Consider the following 13,881-nt stretch of genomic DNA (forward strand, 5'->3'; position numbering starts at 1 on the left):
AATAATATGCAATGTAGTATACATTAATGTACAATGTTATAGTTGTACATTTTTTACTCTGCTAAAAGTGTTTTATACGTTCAAAGAAAAATAACAGTGTCTCGTCATGTTTATACAGAAGGTACAAACATTGGTATTGCACCAACATTTTTTTTTTTTTGTTCATTTACGTACACGAACCCAACAACACGACGAGATAACAGGTAATATGAGTAATTATAATCTATTAAAAAAATAAAAAATAGTTTTAACAACGTTAGACATAATATTACCTATCCCAAATCAATATTTTTCAATCTGCTTATACTGATGAAATCTGCAAGTACTCTCAAGGTACCTTTGCTAGAATTTTGTGTTACATAAATATTTTAGAAATCTAACTTTGTATCACTATTAATTTAACTACTCGTATAGTTTTTGAAATTGACATTCGGCTATTTTTTATTTTTTTTAGATATCGAATGAAAATGACTAACAATAAGCTACAAGTTTTATATTTGTTTGTGTTTACAACTATTTGCATTGTTATAAACTATATAGAATGCGTACCAAGAGAAGGTATAACCTAAATACTTTAATCATTTTTCATTACATTTTTTTTGGTTTCTATGCTTAGAGGTCAATATTATTGATTTTACAATGTCTTTTTTTTTTTTATTCTGTACCTACTGTAAAATGTTTCATACTGAACCAATTTCTTCGAGTAGCAACTATATAGCTCACACATTTTATATTTTTGGACATCCCCGTTGAGAGAGGAGGGTAAAAGTTTTAAAAAAATCACACCTTAACCCTAAGATGGAGGAAAAAAATAACTATAACTACGAGTTTTCAATATTCAACTTTGACTAGCTATAATTTCGACAAAAATGATCGGATCGAGTTGAAATGCATAAGCAATATTTATTTGGTTTACCTCTATTGAAGCTATTTATTGGAATGATGAAAAGTATTTCAAAACACTTTCCACCTCACGTTAATTATTAATAAAAAAAATTAAATTATTAACAATATACTAAATTTTTGTTTACTAATTTTACATTTTATACAAACTGATAGTATAATAATAATCGATCTTTTATAAATTGTTTTTGTTGTTGTTAACAATGATAATAATCAGTATTACCAACCTAAAAAATGTATATCATTCCTATTTGCCAACACCCTAATAGGCGGTGAATTTTGTGATATCAATCTGCAATAATTATGGCACTTTTTAGTAGAAAATTAGTCAGAAAGTGGAACTTTTTAATCTTATTAATCTTTTTATGTGGATCAAATATTGCGGGATAGATAGCACCACTAGTAAAATTTTAAAAATATTAGTCTTAAAACTTTTGCGACGGACTGTGTTGAACAACAGATTTGCTTTAAGATTTTGTAAAAAATATGATAGTACATAATATTATTATTCCAGCATGTCGTAAGCAGATTTTTAAGACCAGTGAGTTTTTTTTTTAAGTCATTTTGTAACGTTACGACATAATATTTAAGTGAAAAACTATTCATTTATATCATTATGATATTTTGTATTGTGCTATGTTTTACGTACAGCATGTTTTTGCAAGTTAGATAAAACTATTTGTTTTCATTTATGAATCCCATTCATAAAATTTCAGTATTCAGTTAATTAATAATTGACTGGTTAGCAGACTAGTTATTAAATTCTTTTCGGTTTTTTTATTTTGTTTTTGAAATAGTATTATAATAATTTATGTTTTTACTTTTCTTATAGTTATTTCTTAATAAATCTTTTTCTAGTTCCTAAATCAAAATAAACATTTTAGCTCCCATAGAGAAAATAGTAAGCTTCATATGAAAAAATAAATTTTAATCGATCTAATAGATACGCCAGAAAATTACTTCTACGAAAGTAATTTTTTATGAAACTTTTGCCATAAATCGGATAAAAATAAAGTTGATAAATTTAAAAGTTGTAAAACTAGAAAGGCATTTTATTTTTTATTTAGTTCCTTGCATATTTTTTTTGTTTTTCCTTTGATGGAATTCTTAATAATTTACATTAAATAACTTCACACATTATTCTAAATACAAACAACAAAAATTGCCTGTCAATATAACTGGCTATTTATATTTTATTACTGAACTGACGTGTCTTTAAAACAAGAACTTTTGATATCACCTTAGTAGGCCATCTAAAATAAGAGACTGTTGGAAATGAGATGGGGTTTTCTTGTATTTATATAGTAAAACCAGTGTGTTTTGTGTGTGTCTCTAAGGTTTTTTGAAAGAGATTTCATTGTTTTCAATGTCACAGAATCCCGACAGTATCTTATGATCGCTTCGACCTCACTGTATATTGTTTTTATTAATTGTATAAAATTCGTTTTGTTTTTTAGACCATATGATTTCACTTTTAGACGATGGTGAGTGTTTGCATAATTAATAATATAGTATATTATAATTAAGAGAAAAATAAAAAGTAATTATACGGCAAATATGAAGTTGGGCGTAAATAATAAATTTTTAAAAAAATAGACACATTCTAAACTCTAAAATCTGGTAAATTAGTAATTGCTTTTTTGTAGGTTACCTATAGATTAACTATTTTACAATGAAATATAAAACAATTTCAGAAAAGTATAAAGAAAATACAAATAATACAGTATTTGTTTTTTTTAAATTAAAACAGGTAAAAATTAATATACATATACCTCTGATAAGTGATAACACAACAAGTTGATATTTTAGATTTTTGTATACTAGTTACTACAGAATAATATACAAAGTCTATGTAACAATTATTATAGTAACTACTTAGAACTTCTTCAGGCCTCTAAAACTATAGACTATGTACTATGCCCAACTCGCCTTAATGTTTAATTGAATATTTAATGGCCATTACAAAAGTTTATTCAACAAAATCATTAGTAATTTGTTTTTGTACTTTGATTTCAGATCAAAAATACGACCTGATTGAATATCTCTTACGTGTATTCAAATATGGTATTATTATTTTTGCTTCAAATCAAATTTTCTTTACAATATTATAATATGTAGGGTATTGATTTGATATTGGTTACCGAATATTTTTGATATTCTCGTTGTACTGTAAAGTAAAACCGTTAATATTTACTTGGCTTCTCTTACTTTACACATAAATTGGTATTTAATAGCAAACTAATCAATTCCTTTCGCCACGTTGCACACATTATCAGTACATTTTAATGATTCAATGAAACATGATGTCTGAGGATTGTTACCCGCACGCACTATAGATTTTTTTTAACAAGCAAATTGTTTGTATTTTATTTCAGATGGAATGGCGGAATTCCTTTACCCACCAGGTAAAGTACAATACGTTGTATACCATCGGGTGACAGGGTTTTTTTTTTGGTTAGGTGATTAAAATTTTCATTAGTCAGAAATACTAAAATTATGCGTCGGACATTATATCTCTTAATAATATTGTAAAGTATAATATATTTTTTAGATTCTAGGTTTATGACAGGCAGAAGAGCGAGAGGTATTTTTTTTTTTTTAATAATAACGAATACATTATAATAACTAATAATATCAATAAAGTTGATTTGTGATATTTTTTTCGAAATAATTCTTTCATTGGTTTAAAGTTATTTCTATATTTAGAGTTTTATTAAAGTTTCATCTTTTAGTGGTTATAATTACGAGAAGAAGAGTCGGATTGAGTTGAAATTTATAAGGAATATTTATTTTATATGCCACTACACACCAGTAGTTTCAAATTTAAATTATAGCCCATCTGCCACTTACCCCTACGGTTAGGTTAGGTTCCCCCTACGGGGAATGTAATTTTTTGGATTTTTGTAATTTCAAGATATTTAGAAGAATTTTAAGAACTTTAGAACTTTAGAAGAGATTTTATCACTTTCAGTTGTAATTATTCCTGTAATCCTGAGACCTCCCCATCCCCACTATGCCCTGACACCACTGGATGAAAATTTTTACATGTAATAACAAATGTTAATAGGAATATGTTGTGATTATAGATTTAGCTTTAATGTATCATAGAATATACAGAAATGAAAGGGCAATTCAACTGAAATTAGTGCAAATCCTAGGTAAATCTTAATACATTGTGCCTATTAGAAAACGGTAGTGATTACTTTTAATGTTTTTAAAAAAAACTTAAAGTAACTTAAATAAGATATATTACATAAAATTATTAAATATGCATTTGTAAAACTCTTAATATTTTATTAAAGGCTTCGCAAGACGTGGTCCTACTGGTAAGCATAACATGATATATTTTGTAATTGTTACTATCCGAATATATTAGCTGAGACTCGAGTACTTACTATGTACCAGAAATGGAAATAATATCCGGATTTTTAAATGTCATATTTTATAAAGCACTTGGATCTTCGGATTTTATTTATTTTTCTATGATTAATCCAGATTCATTGAACCAATTAGGATTTCAGTAGCATCCCTACTGTGTTAAATTTACCCCATAAAATATTATCTATACGGGTGTATTAATATATTTTCAAATAATTGTTTTCTCCAGAACAATTAAGGTAGTATTTTCGTTATTACAGTATTACAGTTGTATAATGTACGTAGAATAATATACCAAATTATTAATTATGGTCAGCTGAAAAAGCTGAAAATTCTTGTCTATAATTAACATAGTATAACCTTAATGTTAAAAATAAAATTAATGACAACTTTATTTATCAAAAGTTGTATCATATTATAGGCGTGGGTGGAGACTATGACTCGGAGATAGCGATAAGGAGAAATCATTTAAATTCAACATTCCGTAATATTCTCAATAACAGATTGAGTAAGCGTTTTTATAATATTTATTGTTACTTTTAAAATGCTTAGAACTAAAATATAGTTGTGTAGTTACATCATCATATCCAAACCTTGCTGTATAACTTAACTTAAGCGTAATCAGTATATTATAAAAATACTAACGAAAATTGTTTTAACATAAAAATATTGGAATAAGGCGTTTGAATGAGTGTATTTATTTTTCAAAGAACCGCGTTTTTGGTTTCAAACTATAAATAGGTTTCATGAGGCCTCGACTCTGAAGTCTAGCCACCCCATTATTAATTATTATTCAGTTTTTATTACTTCGTTATGAATGTATAATTTTTTATGTTTTTTTCTTCTATTCAATTATGTTATATTGTTATAGAAAACGTTGAAATGTGCGTGAACAACGAAACCATGAAATGTGCATTGGTCGGGTTAATCAGGCGCACAAACAATAATCGGTTGAGAAATAAACCACAATGCAATGATAACGGTACTTGCACTATAATTCCGTTAATGTGGCTTAGGGACCGTGGCGTCGCTGTTAGAGACTTGCCACCAGTGGAGTTATTTCGAGATGTCTATGACACCACAGAAGGATGTTATGAAACATTATTGGTATTCGAATAAAACCACTTAGACGAGGAGTAAATTTAATTTCATATGGACGTTGCTTGTGTTCTAGTTTAAATTATTGTTTTATCTAGTAAATGTTTTGATATCAATTAAATTGTATTCATTAATAAACTGTTATAATCAATACTGCCATTGTATAACTATTATATCAGACAATATCAGAATACCACCACAGCAAGGGCGGAACTAAGGGAAGAAATTACAAATCAATATAAATAATAAATTAAAAATTAACGGTCTAGAATATTTTAACGATCATGTGACATAATATGTTTGTGTAAGATTCCCTTTAAAGTTGGACAATAGTACACTGCACCATTCGTCCCTTTCAAATATTGTTGTTTAATTAAAAATTAAAAATGTTTCATTATATATTATACATATTAGGGTGGTTCATAAAAATTCGATTTTTTAAATTCCAACCTCGACGCCCTCTAAAAAGTATCTAATACATTAAAAACAAGATAAAAAAAAAAAATTGAAAAATAATTAATTTTAACCCGTGCTCCACATGGGTTAAAGTTTAAATGGGATATGACATAGGATTTCGACACTTGTGCACAAATCAATGCACATTTTTTTTCCTACCCTTAAGTTTGAGCTGAAGTTTTGATGGCTTTATTGCTTGGAGTCTGCTGAACACGTACACCATACCCAAAATTTCATATCTGTCAAAATTGCTGCCAGAAAATGAAAATTTAACAAAAAAATAGCGTTTTTTAGCACTCTTTTAGCTAATTTGCAAACAAGAGAGAACACAAAAAGATGGGATTGTCTTACGTTTTATATTAAAGAAAATAATTTTAACTTAGAAATTTAGAGGTCAGCCCGACCGCCGGGTGATGACTGATGCCCAAAGAATATGGTGGGGACAGCAGATAACGTTATGTGATGATAACAGTATTGCCAAAAATGTTTATTTTGCTAGGATTGTGGCTTAAACTTATTACATCACTGTTAACTTTATTTTGAACATCGTATAAGACCTAGTTGAGGCTGTTCATTTTTGTACTCGGTTACCAAAAATGATGATACACTCAAATATTAGATTTCTGGCCCAAGCGACATCCTCCAGGCACATTATCTAGAATGTTATCGGAAAAAATTATTTTCTCGTAGCAATTTTGACAATGTTAAATCCCATTTAAGCTTAAATGGGATTTAAGCTTCAACCCACGGGTGAAAATTAATATTTTTCAAATTTGTTTTTTTTTTATTCTTATTTTTATTGTATTTAGTAACTTTTTAGGGGGCGTCGAGGTTAAATTTCTAAAATTGACTTTTTAAGGACCACCCTAACATATATATATATATATTTATATATATACAGGGGGATTTTTTTATTATGGCCCACACAATACCTCACCGGGTTTAATAAGAAATTTAATTTTTTTTTCATGTTGTTTTTATACAATGTGATCTCAATTTTTCAAAAAGGTTTTTGTTTTTACCCCCCCCCCCCCCAACTTAGTTTTTTGATAGCAGCTTTGAAAACTTAAATGGTAACGCATATATTTTATTGACATTTTAAATTTCTAATAAATGTACTAAACATTTCGACTGGTTGATAACCAGTTTTGGACAACTATTTTCAAAATTATAAGATTTTAAATGTTAGGATGAGAGGGGAAGTGCGAGCAGATAAAACAGATTACTACACTCCACCTTTCCTCTTGCCCTAAACTTGAAACTTCAATAACTTCAAAAATAGTTATCCAAAACTGGTTAACGACCAGTTAAAATTCAAAAGTTGTTGTCAAGAAAACTAAGTTGGGTAAAATCAAAAAAAGTTGTGAAAAATTGTGATCACATTGTATAAAAACAATATGAAAAAAAACATTTTAATTTCTCATTAAACCCTATAAGATTTTGAGTGGCCCATGATAAAAAAATTACACTGTATATGTATATTTTTTCAATAGTTTCGAAAGGCATAAGGTAATACCAATGTGAGTCGCTTGAGCATAACACGTACTCTGAACTTACTAAAAGTAACTTGAAACTTACTTCAACTGCTAAAAGTTTTTTATATTATGTTCAAAAAAAAATATCACTATCTACGTCATGTAAAAAAAAAATACGTGTTAAAAAACAAACGGAAGGTAAAAACATTGATTTTGCAACAACATCATGTTTTTGTTCATTTACGTTTACGAACCCAACAACACAACAACATATCAGGTAATATAAGTAGTTAATTAAGCTATTAAAAAATGAAAAATTGTTTTAAGAACACGCACGTTAGACATAATATTATATATCTCAAATCGATATTTTTCAATCTGCCATAAATACACAAAATGTATGATTCGGATAAAAATTTAATAATATATTTTTATCTCGGTCTGGGTCGAACTGCCAAATTAGTTTTATAAAACGGATAAAGTTCAATTGGGCTGAGTGTAAAAACATTAATGCTGATTTTTGTCACAGAATCGAATTTTACTACTTGTCAAAATGATATGGCCATATGGACTACATGAATGTAAATAGAACTTCGAAAGACTTTCTTTGATGAAAATGTAAAATATATATTTAACGTTTTTGGCAATAACTGGGGCAAATTACTTAATTCCTACCGTAGACAAGCCCTACTTAAAGTTTAGGAAATGTAAATATACAATATCGTCGGATAGAAACAAAATATTTCGGATAGACATTTTTTAAGAACAATATCTAGAAACAAAAATACTATATTTTCTACTTCTCGTGTACAGTACCCAAACGGATGTTAATATTGTTATTTTTGTCCATGTTACGGTTCTGTAATTTTATAAAATTAATATATATATATATATATATATATATTAATTTAACTACTCGTATAGTTGAAATTGACATTCGGCTATTTTTTTTTTTTAGATATCAATTGAAAATGTCTAACAACATGCTACAAGTGTTATTATGTTTGCTTGTGTTTACTATTTGCACTGTTAGAAACGATACAAAATGCGAAACGCGAAGTGGTATAACCTAAATATTTAAATTATTTTTTATTATTTTTTTTTTTTTTAGCTTCGATGTGGAATTTAGATACTATTGGTCTTACAATTTTGTGTTTTTTTTTTTTAGTCTGTACCCACTGTACAAATTTATTCGAGTAGTAACTCTATAGTTTACATATTTTATATATTTGGTATCTTGCCCCTTGGGAGGAGGGGAAGGTTTGAAAGATAAAAAAGTTCACACGCCAATAGCCTCAAATTTAAATTAAAACTATTTCCCAACCCCGTCACGGCGGAAGGCTATCTGTATTTTGTGTTTTCAATTCGCAATTATAGTACTTTTTAGTTGAAGATTAGTTAGAAGGTAGAATTTTTATAGATAGCTATGAGATCTATAACAACTTATAAAATTGGAAAAAAATCGAGACAAATAATTTGTTTTAACTGCCAAAAAACTGCGTTTTTTTAGGTATTGTAAATTAAAACATAAACACGTTGTACATTTTGAAGTGATCTTATTAAATTTATGTACGATTTTTAGTTTTTTAAATTTGTATATTAGAAAACTGGAATTAAATTTAAAATTAAAGCCCCCGAAAACATTATGTTTGACCAACTTTGAAGTCTTTTGTACTGAAATCCAGAAGTTTTTTTTGTACTTGGCCTTATCAAAATTAATTTTATATTTTACAAAATTATGATATTACAATTTGTTATTCCAGAATGTCGGTGGATGATTTATGATGTAAGTGAGTATTTTTTTGGAAGTTATTTAGAAGTTATTTTGGAAATTTGTAACATTACGACATAAGATACTAACTGAAAAACTATTCATTTATGTCATTATCTAATTCTGTGTTGCGCTATGTTTTACATATAGCTTGTTCATGCAAGTTAGATAAAACTATTTTTTTTAATCTATAATTTCCATTCATCAAATTCCCCCCTTTCGACATTTAAAATTTAATATAACACCTTCTAGGCCATTTAAAAATAGGGACTGTTGGAAAAATAGTCGGAATTAAATTAAGGTCTGGAAATTAGACCTAAGGTAGATCTAGAATTTAACTATAACATATACAACTTTCTGGAAAAATCCGTGTTCAAACTTTTTATTGTTAAGGAAAACCCCGAAAAAGGGGTAATTAAACTTTGACCTTAGTCAATTACGCGATTGCTATGTGTGAGTGAATCAACAGGTAATGAAAATATTTTTATTTTGTTGTTAAGTACGATACATGGGTAACTATGGCAATACATTTTTATAGACAGATGATCAACCCTAATCGTATCCATCCAAAACACTAAAAATCGATTTTTAAGCACATAAATGTCTTTGGGTACAATGATTTTATCGATATTTGTAGTTTTCACTTGACCTTACTTATTCACTTACTAATAATACTACTATTCGCTTATGTACAATAATTCCTTACTGTGCTGGTTTATACTGTGCTTGGTTTGGACCGTACTAGTCTGAACCTACTGTCTAGAGATTCGTGATAGATAATAATTCCTGTAGACCGGTGACTCAGCCTTCATTTTTTTTCTTGAGTTCATGGAAGCTTTTCTTTTTTAAGAAATTTTATTGTTTTCAATTAGAATAAACACACCTATATGTTGGTATTATATATATATATATATGTATGTCAAGTTCACTGTATATTATTTTTATTAATTATACAAAACTCATTTTGATTTTAGACAATCTAATGAGGGATCTTGACGATGGTGTGTATGTGTTTGTATAATCAGTTATATATAGTATATTAGAATTAAATAAAAACAATTTTTAACCAACCAATTTTTTTTTAAGATTTTTACTATTTAGATTTTCCTACTCGTGTTCTGCATACCTCACCTTAATACTTAATTAATTATTGAATAATTATTAAACTAAGGGTTTTCATTAATGTTTTTTTTTTTGGACTATTGATTTCAGGACAAAAATATCAACTGATAGAAGGTCTCATAAAGGAAAACAATTATGGTATTATTATTTGTATATTATTATTATTTTTGTTTTAAGAGCAATCTTCTTGTCAATACAATAATATGTAATGTATTAATTTGCTACTGGTTACCAACTATTTTCGTTGTACTATAAAATAAAACCTAACCTAACCTAACCTAACTTGGCTACTATTGTTTTGCACATAAATTGGTATTTAATAGCAAAATAAACAATATGTCTTTTAACCACATTGCACATAATATCAGTACACTTATTGGGTCAATCAAATATGATGTCTAAGGAACCGTTTAAATTTTATTGATTCATAAATGTTCATGTAACCGGCAAGTATAATATTAACCCTAATTTTTTTAGTTTTTAAATTATTCTTATTTTATTTCAGTGGGATTGACGGAGTTCCTTTACCCGCCAAGTAAACTATAAAACTTTTTTTTTACCATCAGGTGATATCGTTTTTTTTTTAGTTAGTTACTGTTCAGTCAGAACTACAAATCTATTCAGAGAACGCCGTATGTCCATAATTTTAATTGTCAATACTAGAGATGTAGTTTTACAGTAAATGGTTTTTTTTTCTACATTTCCCGAGTTTTCTATAAATATGGCAAACTGGTAAATTTTTATCAAAGCAAATTCGCTACAATAAAACATGTATTTTTAAATTAATAATTTGATAAAAGTGGCCTTTATCGAGCGTTTAACTAAACAGAGGATGTGGCACCTCTTTTAATATAATATCTTTTTTAGGTACTAAGTTGTTGGAAAACAGAGACAATAACGGTAATTTTTTAAATAATACCTTACATTTAATAAAAACTATGTAAATTGATTGAGTCTTTTTGTGATTTATTTTTTTTCGATATTAATTCTATTAGCGATTTAAAAATAATTAAATTATTTTTACCTATCTTTAAAATAAAAACGTATGTTTTATGATAGCTAATAATTTTAAAATATGATTGTATACATTTGTTTTGTTAATATATAACAGTGTTGATTTAAAACATTTTTCAAATAAAATGTTATTATTTTAATTATCAAATTTTATTCTTTTTAGTAGTCAAGTTATTATCATTAATTTTTAAGGGACAAATAAAATGTGTAAATTGTATGGGATGTGTAATTGTATACTCGTTGGGTTATTATCGTTCAATTAACTAATATAAGACTTGCAACTTGTAATAATTACAATTTGAACGCTATAAACTGACAAATAATTTGTTTTATTTAAACACTGATTATCGTTGGTCGATCATTATTTTTATTAAATTATTATTCGCCCAAATGAGTTTAAAAATCATTTTACCTAAAACAATTTATTTGGAGTTATAGTAAAAAAGAAATGTAAAATATATCAAATGTGTAATATAAAATAGGTAGGCCGATAAATTTTACACGTAATAACAATTAATAACAAATTTAAATACGAAGTTAATCAATTGTATTAAATACAATACAATGTTTTGATTATAGATGGAATATACGCTGCAATATGCTCCACTGAAAAGGAACTTCGAAAGCATATTATAGCTCTCATAGGTAACTGGTAATTTATTGTTTTAAGACTTAAGGTCACTTATACACGCATTCTACGGTGTGTTAAAAGTTGTATTATTCTTGTAAAATATATTTTTATTCATAATAATCATAGACTTTTCTAAGCCTTAAATAACTGTTCCTTTAGTAGAAATAACTTCCCGGCTGATGTTATACGCCAGCTTAACTTTCCTTATTGCTATATAACTCTCTCTCTATCGTGGCTCTATTCGTATTGCACAGACTGCGTCAAATTTGTTAAGTATAGAAATTATTGTTCTAAAATATTTAAAGCTGCTTCCGGTATGCTTCAAGAGAGTCTCATTTAGCTCCTAATCTTTTCCTTTTGTATATTAACGATATTTCCCTATATTATTCTAAAATGTTATTGTTTACAGACCAACTAAAAATGTCCCCTACTATCATTTAGACCTATGACGACTCAGTTCTCTTGTAGAGTGAATTACACATCCTTCCCAATTGATATAAATTAGTGTAAATGGATATCTTATAGTTGCTCTCGCTCTAATATCTTTTTTAATTACAATATATGGTTCAGCAAGTTTAACTTTCAATAGTCATGTTAAATTTATAAAGATTTATAATTTATGCATGTATACATTTTTTCAACGCTTGGTTGTAAAAATAATTATTTTAATTACAGGGGCAGAACAAACAGTTCATTTCGGTGAGTATAAATGTTATACTTTGTAAGATTTATAACTGTTTAAAATAAACGTTATAAACTTGTGGGTTTACGTTTTTTAACTGTATTATACAATTTTGATTAAAAAATTAAAAACAAATTGTATTTGATTATCCAGTTATAATCTGTCGAATTAGGATTTCAGTAGCATCTCTACTGTGTACAATGTGCACCATAAAAAATGGTTTATATAAGGTATATTAGTATTCCAAATAATTATTTTCTCCAGAATAATTAAGACAGTATTTGCGTAAATATTACAGTTGTACATTGTACTTAAAATAGACTATAGACCATATTAATAATGGTCACTTAAAAAAGATGAAAATCCTTGTCTACAATTTACATGTTTTAATGTTAAAAATAAAATCAAAGACATTATTATTTATCATAGTGTGTATGATATAATAGGCGAACGTGGTTCCTGGAAATCGGAGGTAAAGGAAAGAAGAAACATTTTAAATAAAGCATACAACGATTTTCTCGATGAGACATTGAGTAAGTGTTTATTATAATATTTATTGCTACTTTTAAATTGCTTAGAACAAAAACTTAGTTGTCTAGTTACGCCATTAAAACCAAACTTTGTCATACAAATACAACTTAACCGAAACAAAGTCTTTAAAAAAAAAAAAAAAAAAATTGAAAAAAGACTCTTAAACGAGTAGAACAATGTGGTTTTGAAAATAAAAAAAATCGAATTTTAGATGTCCGGACTCCAAAGACATAGTCTTATAGTCTTTAAAGTCCAGCGAGTAGCAACCTCGCCATTCAAGCGAAAGCATGTTATGTAAATGTTTTTTTACGACTTAGATCCGGAGTAACTTTTTAAGTTTATTTATTACTTCTTGTCATTAATTTATATTACTTAACTATTTTTTTTTTATTTTGCAATTACATTGTGCTGTATGGTTTTAGAAGGCTACCGAATGTGCGAGAATGACGACGGCAAAAAATGTATATTGGTCGGGTTAATCAAGCGCACACTAAATTATCAGTTGACGAACGAGGCAGAATGTAATGGCGGCAGTTGCATTATAACTTCGACAGAGTGGATTACGGAACCTGGCGTTTTATCTAGAATTCCGCCAGTAATAGAGACATATCAAGATAAATATTTCCCCAACGTACAACGGCATGTAACTTTATTCCTACGAAAACAAGGAGAACTCGTATATTGGGATAGCGAAACGCAAGATGATTCCGGAGAAGACCCCTCGGACCAGGAGTAAAATATATTACTGCATATTAACGTTGCTTGTATATTGATTAAAAATTGTTGTTTTATCTACTAAACGTTTCAATATCAACATGAA

General features: G+C 27.8%; 1 protein-coding gene across 1 annotated transcript; it reads left to right on the plus strand.

The window, feature by feature from the left end:
• Positions 1-458: 458 nt before the first annotated feature.
• On the plus strand, positions 459-13,797 carry LOC126846123 (uncharacterized). Its single transcript, XM_050585297.1, has 12 exons — positions 459-558; positions 1,418-1,444; positions 2,361-2,387; positions 2,920-2,967; positions 3,279-3,308; positions 3,455-3,487; positions 3,990-4,061; positions 10,056-10,082; positions 10,294-10,341; positions 12,524-12,547; positions 12,977-13,063; positions 13,484-13,797. Exons 1-12 carry the CDS (start codon positions 462-464, stop codon positions 13,795-13,797), a joined length of 834 nt encoding a protein of 277 aa, XP_050441254.1. The 5' UTR covers positions 459-461.
• Positions 13,798-13,881: the final 84 nt, after the last annotated feature.

The sequence above is a fragment of the Adelges cooleyi genome, unplaced genomic scaffold (genome assembly GCF_023614345.1).
Source record: "Adelges cooleyi isolate 19-005CV unplaced genomic scaffold, UGA_ACOO_1.1 ACOO_flye_CR_arks_rails_tigmint_CR_PRNA_9, whole genome shotgun sequence".
Lineage (NCBI taxonomy): Eukaryota > Metazoa > Arthropoda > Insecta > Hemiptera > Adelgidae > Adelges > Adelges cooleyi.

Excerpts from the sequence above, each read along its gene's own strand:
- LOC126846123 (XM_050585297.1), top strand. The coding sequence starts at position 462 with ATGAAAATGACTAACAATAAGCTACAAGTTTTATATTTGTTTGTGTTT. Across the intron at positions 1,445-2,360 it reads TAAGCAGATTTTTAAGACCA|ACCATATGATTTCACTTTTA; the intron begins GTGAGTTTTTTT and ends TTTGTTTTTTAG. Across the intron at positions 3,309-3,454 it reads GGAATTCCTTTACCCACCAG|ATTCTAGGTTTATGACAGGC; the intron begins GTAAAGTACAAT and ends TATATTTTTTAG.